This window comes from Cynocephalus volans, chromosome 9, assembly GCF_027409185.1.
Source record: "Cynocephalus volans isolate mCynVol1 chromosome 9, mCynVol1.pri, whole genome shotgun sequence".
Lineage (NCBI taxonomy): Eukaryota > Metazoa > Chordata > Mammalia > Dermoptera > Cynocephalidae > Cynocephalus > Cynocephalus volans.
Window position 1 is genome coordinate 2,593,923 of NC_084468.1, and position 13,819 is coordinate 2,607,741.

The following is a 13,819-nucleotide window of genomic DNA, read 5'->3' on the forward strand; positions in this document are numbered from 1 at the left end:
ACCCAAGAGGCATTACAGTACAAGTGAGATCTGTTATACATTTTCAGTTTGACATGGCAAGAAATTGGTCAACATAGTTACTACTTCAGGAAAATTAGCAGTTTTCTGCCTCTAATGCAATCCTGGAGACCTGTTAGATATTCTGCTCTTTCAGTCCAGATTCCCACAGTGCACTTGCTTTTCCAGATGCTAACACCTCTTGTGGTGGTCTTGAAAGGGCAGATGTAATTGGTCTTATTCTGTCAACAGTCATTCTTTTGCTTATGCTTGGAGTCCTCCAAAACCGATGTGTAGGGTCCTGCGGCAAGCTCAGTGGAGGGCTGGGCAGGAGTCTGCCTTCACAGTTTCAGAGGCAGCAGAGAATAGTGGAAAGAGCATACACTTCGGAATTGGGCAGACCCGAGGTCAAGTTCCTGGCCATCCCTTCCAGTTGTGTGATCTTGGGTTCACCATCTTGCCCTCACCCTTAGCAAGGGGATAATAATCCCTGATCACTGGATAGTTGTGTGAAGCAAATGACTGTTATGTCTAGCTCCCTTCCACCTCTGCCTTTAAACAAAAGGAGATTGCAAAGCATTACCTATTCTATAGTATGAGCCCAATTTTGCCCTGAAAGGCAGGGGTGGGGGGCAGGTATGCATTCTTACATACACATGTACCAAGGTAGACTTAGAAGTCTGTTTAGGAAGATACTAATGATAGTTGTCTTGGAATTACAGGTGAGTTGTTTTTATCATTGTCCTCATTGCTTCCAATATTTTCCACAGTGAACTTCATATTACTTTTACCATCAAAATTATTTTATTGATGGATACAATTACATTCTATCCTATGTTTGCTTTTAAAGTAATCTTCTGTGTGGAGTATTGTGTGTGGGGGGTTGATGTGGGTGTGTCTGTGGCATGCAGTGGGTGAGAGTCACAATAGCCATTCATTGATAACCCAGGAGCTGGGGGACTGGTCCCTGGGGGCTCGTTATACTTTCCACTTGTGTATGTTTGAAACTTTTCATGATGTAAAGGTAATATATAAATACTACCTTAAGAAGTAACTAATAGAATAAAGGTATGAAAATATATGAATTCTATGAAATGTATTTCCCTGTATTCTTGAATTTTTTAATTAAAAAACAATCTTTTTAGTTTCATATTTTAAAGCTTTTGCTCGTTTACAAATAAAACAGACATATTGGACATATTTAAATTAAACAAATGCACCGTGATCACCTCTGAACAAGTTCCAGTTGCACCCTGTCCTAGAGTTTATAAAGCACAGCGTCATGCTCGCTTGGTTCTCTCAGTGGCCTTTGTTGATGAGAAGCTGAGAAGAAGGGACAAGCTGAGAAGTAGGGAGCAGCTCCGTGTGTCCACTATTGATGTGGTCTAGGCTCGTTAAACACTGTTGCTGGTCTTTACCACAGAGGGTTATCTGCGAGAAAACAGTTTTCTTTGTGTGGCCTAAGAAATGTCAGGTGTACGTAAATTTTTTTTTTTTTTTAACTAGGTTTGTGCCTGTCAAGTGCGAGCTACAGGAAAACTGTATGCCTGCAAAAAGCTAGAAAAAAAAAGAATAAAGAAGAGGAAAGGTGAAGCTATGGCTCTAAATGAAAAGAGAATCCTAGAGAAAGTGCATAGTAGATTTGTAGTAAGTGTCTCCTTTTAGCCTTCACTGTGTATTGCTTGATTAGTAGCACTTTTATCAGCTGACCTGCTGCTAAGCTACTTTGGGTCAAGCCATAGAAGTCATTTGGGGTTTTTCTCGATTTACTTTATGTGGGGTTCTGCTGTCTCTCGCTGATAGCAGGTGATAGGTGCTGGGAACAGTTTTGTTTTTAGTAACAGCCTCTTCTTTCCTATTCACACCCTACAAACATAAAGCAGATGAAACCCTGCTTCTGACCACTGCCTTGTTATGATCTGTATCTACCACCGCTCATTCTGTCAGTTGCTCTTCATGCCTTCCAGTGTACAGAGGATCGTCAAGCTCTAAGTGCCTTGGTGTTTCCTGGTGAAGTGCTCTCTCCTTTCCTGTGACAGCCAGAGCTCATCTCAGCTTGCTGTCACCTCCAGCCTGTGGGGCACTGTGACTTTGATGTGCTCGAAATTACTTTCTCTTGCCTTCTTCTCATGTGGGCCTCCTCTCTTTGGCTTCAGTCTGTTTTCCATCTTTTTCCTTTCTCTGACATCTGGTAAGTTTGCCCTTAGGCCCTCAACTAGCATATCGCAATTGTATGAAGCCCTCTAATTCCACTGTTCCTGTTACTGGTGAGGACAGAACATTGGGCGAGCTGGTGTGAGTTTCGAGGAGCAATTCCAGGCTTTGGGCTGTGTGCTGTGTGGTTTTCTTCCCCAGACCTCGTTTCTCTCCGCCTAATTATACATTTCCTGCAGCATCTACTGCAGTAAGAAGGCTGGTGAAGGGGAGTGTGAACAGTGTGAAATAATTTGTGGTGTTGGAGTTACTTCCTCAAAGTCATTTATTTCTCAGCACTGAGGTCAGCTACTTTGTGCTGGGGGAAAAATGTTGCAAAACAATACGTCTTCACAGCCAGCATCTGAATTTAATAGCACGGGTTCGTGTGTATGATTTGTCAGTCTCACATGCAGCATCATGAAAATCTTCAATAAAATGGGCTCATCTTGGAGTTGCTTTGCACGTATTTATGTAACTACTTCAAAACCCAGGAATCCACATCTAGCTTTGTGAAAGAGACATAAGAAGTAGTTACAGTTTATTCTATTTAAATAATTTGGTTTCTGTATTGTTGGCCTCTCCCAAGGACAGATATTTTTCTTCCTCTATGATTCTGTTTTTTTCTCCCTGCTTACAGTTGATTAGTGGATTCTGACCCATGCTGTGTCACGTTCATCCCCACTGTCACCCTAACCCATGGCAGCAGCACCTCTCCCTGGAACTCCCTGCCTTTGCCTGGGTTCTTGCCCCTCACGATCTGTTCTCCATGGAGCAGTACAGGCAGTCTTTGGAAAAGTTGAATTAGTCATACACTTTTCTGATTAAAACTCTCCAGTGGCCGCCCATCACACTAACAGTACAGTTAGACTCAGCTCTGGCCTGAGGCACTGGGGGACCTGGCTCTTGCAGCCTCTGTCACCCCACCCTCTCCCACATCAAGCCTGGGACCTGGCCGTGCCATCTCCCTGAAGTGTGGCTGCCTCTTTTCTTGTCTTGGATCTCATTCCCTCCAGGAATTTTATGTCTGTCCGATGTTTTCTTTGTGTTCATTCATTTGTCATCTGTCACCTGCCCAATATCCTGACGAACTATGATACGAGAAGAGCTGTGTGCCCAATCCCTAGAACAAGGCAGTATTATTTTAATATGTATTGAGTGAATATCAAATGAATATTCACAAGAGGAGAGAAAGTAAGGGGTCCTTGTTAATTCAAAGGAAGGACTAGTGAGAAATTCCTGAGGTATAACTCTGGTGTGTTCCATGCCAGCCCATGACCACAGTGGGCAGCAGGGCCTCCTTGAACACCTCGTCCCCTCCTCTCCCCTGTACTCAGCGCTCTCCCCCTCTACCTGCAACTGGTATTTTCTTTCTTACTGTTTTAATACATTGTGACCAAGTTGGATTTATTCTAGGAATGGAAACCAGCTAATTTAAATTAAATTGCATTGCTAAAATAAAGGGAAAAAACATACAGTCGTCTCAGTAGGTGCAGGAAAATCTTTTAATAAAATTTAATCCTACGTCATGATTAAAAATTCTATAAGCGAGCCAGGCATAGAAGGAAACTTTCTTTAAAAAATCTCTAGCACACATCATACTTAATGTGGAAATATTGAAAGTTTTCCCATGAGATCTGGAATGAAACTGGGATACGTGCTGTCACCATTCCTATTCAGCATTAAATTGGAGTTTCTAGCCAGTGCAGTAAGATAGGGGGAAAGGTGAAAGCAACTCAGGTTAGAGAAAGAAGAAAAAGAGGTAAAAACAGTCATTATTTTCAAACAACATGATTGTATGTGGAGATAGTCCCAGACTTTCTAGATAACCAACTGAGGATTTAGCAAGGGATAAGGATGTGAATCAGATGCAAACAATTAGAAAATAGACATTTGGGCTGCTGGTTAGTTCAGTTGGTTACAGTGCAGTGTTGGTAACACGAAGGTCAAAGGTTTGGATCCCCATACTGGCCAACTGCCCGAAAAAAAAAAAGAAGAAAGAAAATGGACATTTTATTGATACCATCAAGAAACATCTAAGTCTAAGCAAAGATACAACAAAATTGACCAAGACTTCTAAACTGAGAACTATAAAATGCTATTACAAGAAATTAAAGAAGGCCCAAATAAACGAGGGAGACCATGCCCCCAAATTGGAAGACTCAGTGCTATGAAGATGCAGTTCTCCCCAGTTGATCTGTAGATTAAATGAGTTGAATGCAGTCCCAGTTAAAATCCCAGTAGGATATGTGTGTGTGTGTGTGTGCGTGTGTGTGTGCATGTGCGTGTGTGTGTGTGTGTGTGTGTGTGTGAGAGAGAGAGAGAGAATTGACATACAAACCAATAGAGAAGTGAGCAAAAACTTAAACAGGCATTTTACAAAAGAGGATACAAGTGGTTACTAACTATATGAAAAAGTGTAAGAAAAGTGTCTTATATATTTGCGTATACCAAGAAATGGAGATTAAAATCACAATAAGATACCTCTATACCTCCATCAGGATAGCTCGAACTAAAAAGATTGACAATACAAAGTGTTGGAAGGATGTGGGAAAGCAGGACATCTCTTGCACTGCTGGTGGGGGTGTAACTTGAATGCTGAATGCAGGTGCTACTGATGTACAGAATGTTGGTGCGCAAATGACTAGAGCACAGTTGGAGGAATTGTAATCTGAAGTGTCTTTGTGAAGTTTTGCCACCTATTCACTTAGACATAGAAAGTTCTCTCCTTTTGATACAGAGCTGCGGTAAGACCTTCCGTAGGTTAAAGATCCAAGAGGTACGTTTCACACGGTATACATTTCTCTAAAGCATATATTATTTGAGTGCTCGAAATTTATTTATTTATTTATTTATTTATTTTTGGAATTTGGCTGGTTAAGGGGATCGGAACCCTTGACCTTGGTGTTGTAACACCGTGCTCTAACCAACTGAGCTAACCAGCCAGCCCTGGGTGTTCTAATTATAAATCCAACGTGGATTATGGAAATATTTTTAGCAAATAGAGTAAATTACCAAGGAATGAGCAGGGCTTTTTTGTGCTTTGTTTTTTATGATGTTGTCTTTAGGTTAGTTTAGCCTACACTTATGAAACCAAAGATGCCTTGTGTTTGGTGCTAACCATTATGAATGGAGGGGATTTGAAGTTTCACATTTACAACCTGGGCAGTCCCGGCTTTGATGAGCAGAGAGCTGTTTTCTATGCTGCAGAGCTGTGTTGTGGCTTGGAAGATTTGCAGAGGGAAAGGATTGTATACAGGTAAGAATGGTGCTACCTGCTGGAGCCTGTGAGCCTCAAAGCCTGCTCCTCCCGGGCCCTCGGCTTCCCCCATCTCACACTGGCCACCTAGGGGCTGGGCAGGAGAGCAGCTGAGAACCCCTTGGTGGTCACGCACACTGCAAACAGGGCCAATCAGAGGTGGCCTTGGTTTTCTTTTCAGTTTCTCTTTAATCTCTAATAAATTGTCTTTTTGAAGCAGAAGTTTACTGATCAAATAAAGATAGTGCTACTCACATAAGCACGAGAAGAGCCTATTTCCAAGATTCTTAGATAATTTGACAGTTCTAATAAGGATGTTCAGTGTGTCCCACCAAAATAACATAACAAATTTCTTAAAATAATATATTCTTTCTTTTTTTTTTCATCTTCAAATTCAGTAAAGAAAATCAAATTAAACTTAATAGTTTGTTGTAATCAGTATGTTATGTTTTAGGAAAAACAGTTCCTCCATTTATCCCTTAAATGCTGGCATTCCTGGTCTCTTCTTAGTCACTCTCCCTGGGCTGTTTCATTCATTCCCTTGTGTGGGTTCATCTGCTAGTTATGTGCAGATCATTCTCTAATAGATATTCCTGGTCTCAACCTTTTGGCTAGAGTCCAGAGGGGCCTGTATATCTCTTGCCCTCCCCCTCCCCATCCAGTTGGTCACCATATTTTCTGGGGCTACAGGCTTATTTCCTGTCTTCCTTAGGTCGGCTGGCAGGTAGAAACTTGATGGGTCTCCTTGACAGAGTCTTGCCCCAGTCCTTTTCCAAGAGGTTGCTGACAAGGTCTTTGTGAATGCAGTTCTGATCCTGTCATATCACCCCGCTCTGGGACCCAGTAGTGTCTCCCTTGTCACCTTGTAAGCCAGGCCCTTGTGACCCTTTATGATGAGGCTCCCCACTTACTTCTCCAGCCTCTTTTGTGTCCTGCTGCTCCCACATGGGACCCTCTACCCTGTTATATGAGCGTATTTGCCTTTTCCAGGATGCCTCATGTGTCCTCAGGTCTCTGCACCTTTTCACGTGCTTGTCCTCTGCTGGGTGCCCTTCTTCACTGCAGCCTCTCATCCTGTCTCCTGTCATTATGAGAAACTCCTGCTTGTCTTTCCAGAGTTAGCCTAGTGATGTCCCACTTCCTGGGAGCAGAGTGCACGCTCCCTCTCCAGTGTCCCCACAGTACTCCGTAGTTGTCTTCTCTCGAGCAGGCCATGCCACACTGTGAGCGTCTTAGAAGTCCTCGATCTTACTTATCCCTATTCTGATGGGCTTTCCGACTTTCCTTTGTCTTACATGTCCCATAGGCAAGTTAAATATCTGCAGAGGACCAGATACCAGGTGCAGCTTTGGGGTTGACATGGTCCCACCTTGAGTCATTGAGCAAGGGGTGGATTGCTGCCCTGGCAAGATTCCTCTAGAGATAAAGGGAGTCGTCTGAATTGAGGATCCCTTGGCACTGTTACTTAGAGTGAGTCTTGTGGCTCTGAAGCATGGAACAAACCTGTAGGAGTTTTGATTCCTACATTGCTCCTGGAGTAAGTCACAGTTTTACAGGTGGTTACAGTTAAGCCCCCCGTGCTTGCCTACAGTCTTAAGATGAATTACCGGATTGGCTAGAGTATTGCCACTTCCCCCATCCTTTAACCTTGGCTCTCACTTGCCCTCCAGGTTGAGGCAAGACACAGTCACCTGCACTCATTATGTGCTGGCCCATGTCTGCCTGTCCACCGCTGTGTCCACAGTACTTGCCATCCGCAGTTATCACTAAGTATTTGTTGAATGAATGACTGGTGGCTTTAAGCTTCTAATAGTGCCCCCCTTTTTCCAAGGACCTCTTAAAACCTCACTTGCGTGCCTCCAAGGAAAGGTTTTTTGCGTCCTTTCCTGTTTTGAGAGATTGCCACTTCACCATTTTTATCAAACCAGGTTCCAGAAAGATGATCTTCCCTATTGCAGTACAGATAAAAATGCTTTAATTTTTCAGCAGTCTGAAGGTCAGGAACGAGGAGGAATATCTGTCTGAGGCATTTAGGCAGGGGCTTCAAGCAATCGTTAGCAAACAAGATGTTACCAATCAGAATTGTAAACCTCAGGCCACCTCACTGTCCCCAGGGATCTACCTGGAGAAGCACAGTTGCCTGGGGTGTGGTGAGGGGAAGTACAGCTGTGAAGCCTGGGCCTCCCCTGGAAGCTCTGGGGCAGATGCTGCAGCACAGCTCAGGAGTCTGCCCAGGTGATACCTGTACTTTGTGGGCAATTAAGTGGAATATGCCTGAGATTCTTCCTAGGATTCAGGCTTTAAATGAGGCCCAGGCCTCATCATGGGAGGCTTCCTGGGGGAGCTAGGACTTAACCTGGAGCTCAGAAAGATTACCAAGATGAGAGCGGGGGAAGGAGAAGGGCTGGCTCTTCCAGGAGAGAGACCTGGACGAAGCGGGCAGGGCAGTCCCCTGAACTGAGGCTCGTCAGGAGGCCAGGAGGAGGAGCAATGTGCAGGCTCTCTGTGGCCTCCCAGGCCCTGGGCTGTGCCCTTTAGCACCTGTCATTTACATGGAGAAGAGATTAGGAAGTTAGTTCACGCCACAGTGTTACACAGGGCCTTTTATCCTGAGCATTGTTTTCCCGGAGTATTCTGTCTTTTTTTTTCTCTAGAATCCTCCTCCATTTGTTTAGATGAAATGCCTGAAACAGATTAACAAGTCACAAAAGGAGGGCCAGACTTCCTGTGTCAGGAACACTCCAGGGGCTAGAAGCAGGGAGCAGGGGTGCATGGTGTTGGTGGCGGAGGTTGTGTGGTTTGGGGGCTGTAGTAGTTTGTGTCATACCCTCAGATACCTCTACCTGTAACACACTTTGTCTAAAATATTCAATGGAAAAAAAAGCAAATGCTCAGATCTCAGGTGGTCAAAGGAAAAAAGCAAATGAATGAAATAAAGTGTTTGTATGGGGAGAGGGTCTTGAGAGAACACAAGTGTCACACTTCTCAGTGCACAGCCGTTCCTGATCTAGGAAGTCAGCCCTTCATGTAAAACAAAACAGCAAGACAAATGTGCATCTATTTCAGTCCAACCGAGTGCTTTCACTCTCAAACTTCTCTGTGACACATTTGTGCCTGCTTATCATGCAAAAGTCTAAAAGGAAATTGTTGCCTCTGGAGTTTCAAACGACTTTTAAAAATGCTGTTTGTAGATATATACAATGAGTACAGAGAAAAAGCAATTTCAGATTAATGTCATGAAGGCCCCCTGCACCCCCTAACATCATAAGTTGTCCTCGATGTCACTATCAGGCAGAAGCTGGAGTTTGTATAATAGAGGGTCAAGCCTGTTTTTGTAATTCTTTTATCTTTAGGAATATGGAGGTTATAATTTCTAACTGATACCAATTTCAGATATTTAGTGGATAAATAAGGACTTCAGTTGTTATGCACTTACTCAGGTTTGGCACTGTTTTGCATTCTCTCTTTGTGTGGATTGTTTAGGTTACCAGGCCAGTTCTCAATTTGGGAGTTAAATTTTGCTGCTTTTCTTAACCATTGAATTAATTATTTTGCTTTATCTTTGTGGAAGTAGAGTTTATAATCCAGAACCTTAACAAGACATGTCTGTGCATTGTCAACTTTGTGTAATCTTTTGCAAATAAGTCTACAAACTTATAAAGTGATTGTGGAATGTAGGATAATTATTTGTAGACTTATCAAATGCTGAAAGATATTTCACTTGTACTAAAAGTAAATTTAGATGGTCTCTCACAGGGTTCAGGCCAGGAGTTTCTCTGACACTGTACTTATAAAAATTGTGGCTTCTTTTGTTAGTTATAAATGTATGTGGACCCTGCACTGCTCATGGAAGCGAGGAAAGAGCTGACAGGTAGTGTTTTGAAGGATCAAGAATCACCTTTTTGTTCTGAGAGAGTGATGTTACGCAGTGAGATGGATATGTGAGATTCAAAGTGATTAGGCTGACTTTTAGGAAGGGTTTTGGATTTTTTAAGATATAACTTTACTTAAGGCAGGAGGCAGGAGTCAGTCCACCACTTCGGGAGTGGCAGTGTGTTCAGTGTGATGTCTCTCTTGTGGCACCTGTTTTCTGCAAATAGCACGTCAGTGGGGACTGTCAAAGTCATGACCTCCTGTGTGCTGGATGCACTCCCCACCTGTCCTCTCCTGTGAGCTGGAGCTGGCTTGCCTCTGTGTGGTTACACAGCGTCTGTTAATGTAAACAACCAGAAAGCAATTGCTCCATCAGGATGGTCTCTGCAGAGTCTGAGCTCAGACATGAACCAGTTAAGCTTGTGGTGCATGCCCTTTTATTTTTTTTCCATGCATCAGTGTGTTTAAAGAAAGCCACACACTGTGATGTGAATAATGAAATGCTGCTAGAGGTGGTCAGAATCAACACCAACAACATTCATGTGCATTCTCAGAGCACTTTGGCATGCATTGTCATTTCATCTTCCCCGTAGTCTTGTGAGGTCAGGATCATGAATCCACTCACAGAGCAGAGAGAGAGTTGGGGGACAAGGTACCCAAAGGAGGTCTAGCATTCTGTCCTCTTCTGTAACAAAAGGGGAAACCTGAACTCTTCGCTGGCAGTCTCATTGGAGTGTTCATTTCTGAAGAAACTTGACCCTTCCTGTATTAGATAAGATGCAAACCATGAAATGTTTACCCATCTGGAATGCTATAGTTGAAAATAATCAAGAGAGAATATCATTAGAAATTTTACTTAAAAGAAGTGGATGTTTATCTGTGCACTGGGTTTCCTTTTCTAGTGAATGGATTGTGGATTTAAGAGCAGATGACATCTTCCCCACTGTAAGAAGGAGAAGGGAGTGTGATGTGCAGGAGAATAGTGTGAGAAGGGAGGAGTGGTGAGCTTGGGCCTCTCAGACTTGGACCAGCAAGCTGGGTCATTCAGGCCATTAGACAGTACAGAGTACTGCTATCACATTAGGTTTATTGGTAGCCGAAAGGTTCACATGTTCATTCAAGAAACACATGGAGTCCCAGATGTATACCGGATCCTGAGCCATGTGAACACACTCTGGGGAGCAAAACAGACACAGTCCTTGCCCTCAGGAAGCTTTTGATCTAGTAGCACAGAAGAGCTAGCTGTATGCAAGTGAACATGTAAATGAAGACCTAGTTATAATTTACAAGGAGTGCTTTGAAGGATAGGTTCTTTTGTTTTCTACCCTTTCTGAAACTTTTAAAATTAATGTAAAGAATGGCAGATTTCAATGTTTATAAGAACTGTTCACCAGGATGTGAGCCACCTTCTTCCCCTGGAAATTTCTGCCTCTTGCTGTCTGCTTCTCTAAACACAGTAGTAGCTGACAAACCCATTTCCTGCTGGCTCTCTGGCTGTCTGGCTGTCTCTGGAAAGGGGCCTCTGATTGACTCTGACCTTAGAGTCTTGCCCTGACCCTGCTGAGCCGATTCCCTTAGTCAAGACCATTTGAGAGAACACTGGGGAGGGAGCAGAGCTACTGTCTGCCTTGGCTTCCTTTCCTCCCTACCCCAGTGCTCTCAATGCCTTTTGACTGGAGCAGAGCTATTTTTCAAGACCATGTTCTAAATATCCAGGCCACACTAAAGTTGCAGTTACATCAGAGTGCTTGTGCCAATCTGTGCAATTCTCTTCACATTATTCCCAAATTGTGCCAAGCAGATTGTCCACCATATTGATGCAAAGCGATTCCTGTGCAGTCTGATTCTTATCTGTCTGTGCACAGTCTCGCTCCCTAAGAGAGGCTGGCTAACTGGCAGGACCAGTGACCTCAGGAGTGAGGCAGTGGTGGAAAACAGCACCTTGCGTGACAGGGCTGCGTCACAGGGATGGCAGGCATGGCAGACATGGCCAGGATGAGGAAGGAGCAGGCAACAGATGAGCTGTGCACCAGGCAGCGGGTCAACACCTCCTCTCCAGAGATTATCTTGAATTTTGCCATCTCATGATTAATTCAAGAGTCAATAATAGGTTGAACAATGGAATCCAGAAGGGAAAGAATTTTTGTAACAGGAAGAGAAGGAGCACAGAGCCAGCAAAGTGAGCTGCTGCCCAGCCAGAACACTGGAGGTGTAGGATGACCTTTCAACGGCCTGAGACCACAAGAGTCCGTACAAGGTACATACAAGCCAGGAAGACAGCGTGGGGGGGTTAGCTGTAAAAAAGTAAGAAGACAACGTTATTTCCTGTTCCTTAAGCCCTCTGATCAGACCCTCGTGTAAATGCTAAAGTTAGTTTTCCTGGCTTAAAATTGTGATTAGATCATCACTTTTCAAGCCAAAAGAAACCAAAAAAAAGTTTGTCTAGTAAAGCCTTCACTTGACAGTTGAGGAAACTGAGCCCAAGGGGGTGGAGTGACTTGGCCTGAGATGAAGCTGATGTCCTGGCCTCCTGATGTGACATCTGGTGTCCCCTCTAATATGCACCCTGTGCCCATGCTTGGAGGAAGATTGAAGAGAACTGTTAAGTTAATTTAAAGCCTGGAGAAGTAGTTTTAGGGGGAAGTTTCAAGAAACGAGAACACTTTGCAGCCCAAAGCCGTGGTGCTTGTTTACTAACATAAACCCAGTGTGCAGTAGGGGATGGGCATGAGTCGGGGTGACTTTGGGATTTGTCCTAGCTTGTCATCTAGCATTTGTGAGACCTGATCAACTTCACTGCACCTCAAGAGCGTACCTTTCTTGTCTATACCTACACTGAAGATTTTTTGTGAGAGTTACAGGCGATAGTACACGTAGAATGCACAAGTCTTGGCATATAGTGAGCATTCAGTGAGTTAGCTGATATTACTACTACTCTTATTATTATTATGTGAAATATATATAAGTACTTCTTAGAGCAAGAGCCCCTGCAGCTGATTGCAACAGCTGAATGTAGAACTGGAGGGACGGGGTTAGGGCTGGGCTTCCTACACTCTGCCCAGCCTCGAGGGCCAGATGGAGCCTGGGTCTGGTTGGGCCCAAGGCTTGCATTCTGACCAGCTCCACAGCAATGCCGGACACTTTGAGCAGTGAGGTTTCAGGTGGTCCTATGAGACACGTAAAGTAAGAGGGGTGGGCATGTATTCTGTTGATGTTGACCGTAGGACTGGATAGTCAAGGCGGCAGTGGAAATTCCATGTCAAGAAGGGTTGCTTAGTTTTCGATAACATTTATTGGATTTTTTTACTACAGAAAAGAATAAAGGAAAAAACAAAAATGCTCGTCGTCCCACCGTCCACATAGCGCAGGACAGGAGCCCTTGGATAGAAAACGCAAACAGCACAGAAGACAGGGGCCTCCACCGGCCCCCCAGCCCCTCTCCCCGGGCGTCTTCCCGGAGGTCATGCCTGTGCAGCTGCCCATGTGCGCATGCTCGCATCCACACGAGCTCCCAGGCAGAGGCCTTCCTGTCGCGCTGGGGTTGTGGTTGCTGAGCCGAGGATCTCTCAGTGACTGAGTCTGAGCTTGCTGGGGAGTGCCGGCCTAGGTTCTCCGCATCGCCCTTTGTTCCCATCTGCTTCCCTAGTTGCTCTCGCGTTATTTCTGGGGCGATTGTTCTGCTCTGCTGCCTTTAGACCTCCTCCTGGGTTCTAGTGATGTGTCTGCAGATTGGCGGGTAATGCTCAGGGAAGCTGAATGTTGTGCTGGGGCCACACGTGAATCAGAGTTAAATACAAGTCCTTTAAAATATATTTTTTCTCTGAAAGGGAAAAAATGAATAAGTAACTTGAATTATTATATTTAAGATATTTTAGTCTTTACGATTTAAAATTATTAGAAGTTGTGGCATCCCTGTACCTTCACAGTGAGCTTCAGATGACAGTAACGGCTGTTTATTATGTGCTGGGACATGATCTCAGCCAGACCCTGCAGTGACCCCATGAAGTGTGGCAAGCAGGACCTCTCCATTGCACAGGAGAAGACACTAAGGCTCAGACAGGTTAAGGGCACACAGCCGAGATTTGAATCGTATCTGCCTGACCCCCAAACTGAGGTCTTCTAATATGGGACATTTTCAGTTGTTGAAACTTAAAAAAAAATATTATTATTATTATTTTGTTTTGGCTAGAAACATCTTTTTTTGTTTGTTTGTTTTTTAAAATCAATATACAATGTAAACTTTTTTCTGTGGCCCTTTACCAATTTCTCCTAACTCCGCCCCCTTTTCCCACCTCTGGTGTCCTTAGTTCTGTTCTCTCCTTTTGAAAGTTTAAGGAATTATTGTGATTGTTGTATCTTTCTTTTTTTGTCTGTGTGTCTATTAATGTTAAGACAAATTGAGCCATGTTCGTTAAGGAATAATTGCTCTCCTCACAGCTGGGCTGCACATTTAATCCCTGAATTGTCTTCACATCCCACTGTACCAAGCAGCTCATT

General features: G+C 43.9%; 1 protein-coding gene across 1 annotated transcript in view; it reads left to right on the forward strand.

Annotated features, from left to right (window-relative positions):
- GRK4 (G protein-coupled receptor kinase 4) overlaps positions 1-13,819 on the forward strand; it is a 76,105-nt gene that overhangs the window by 39,965 nt on the left and 22,321 nt on the right. The window contains exons 8-9 of the mRNA XM_063107746.1: positions 1,504-1,644; positions 5,259-5,449. Of these exons, the coding sequence (XP_062963816.1) occupies positions 1,504-1,644; positions 5,259-5,449 (332 nt within the window). The remainder of the gene's footprint in view (positions 1-1,503; positions 1,645-5,258; positions 5,450-13,819) is intronic.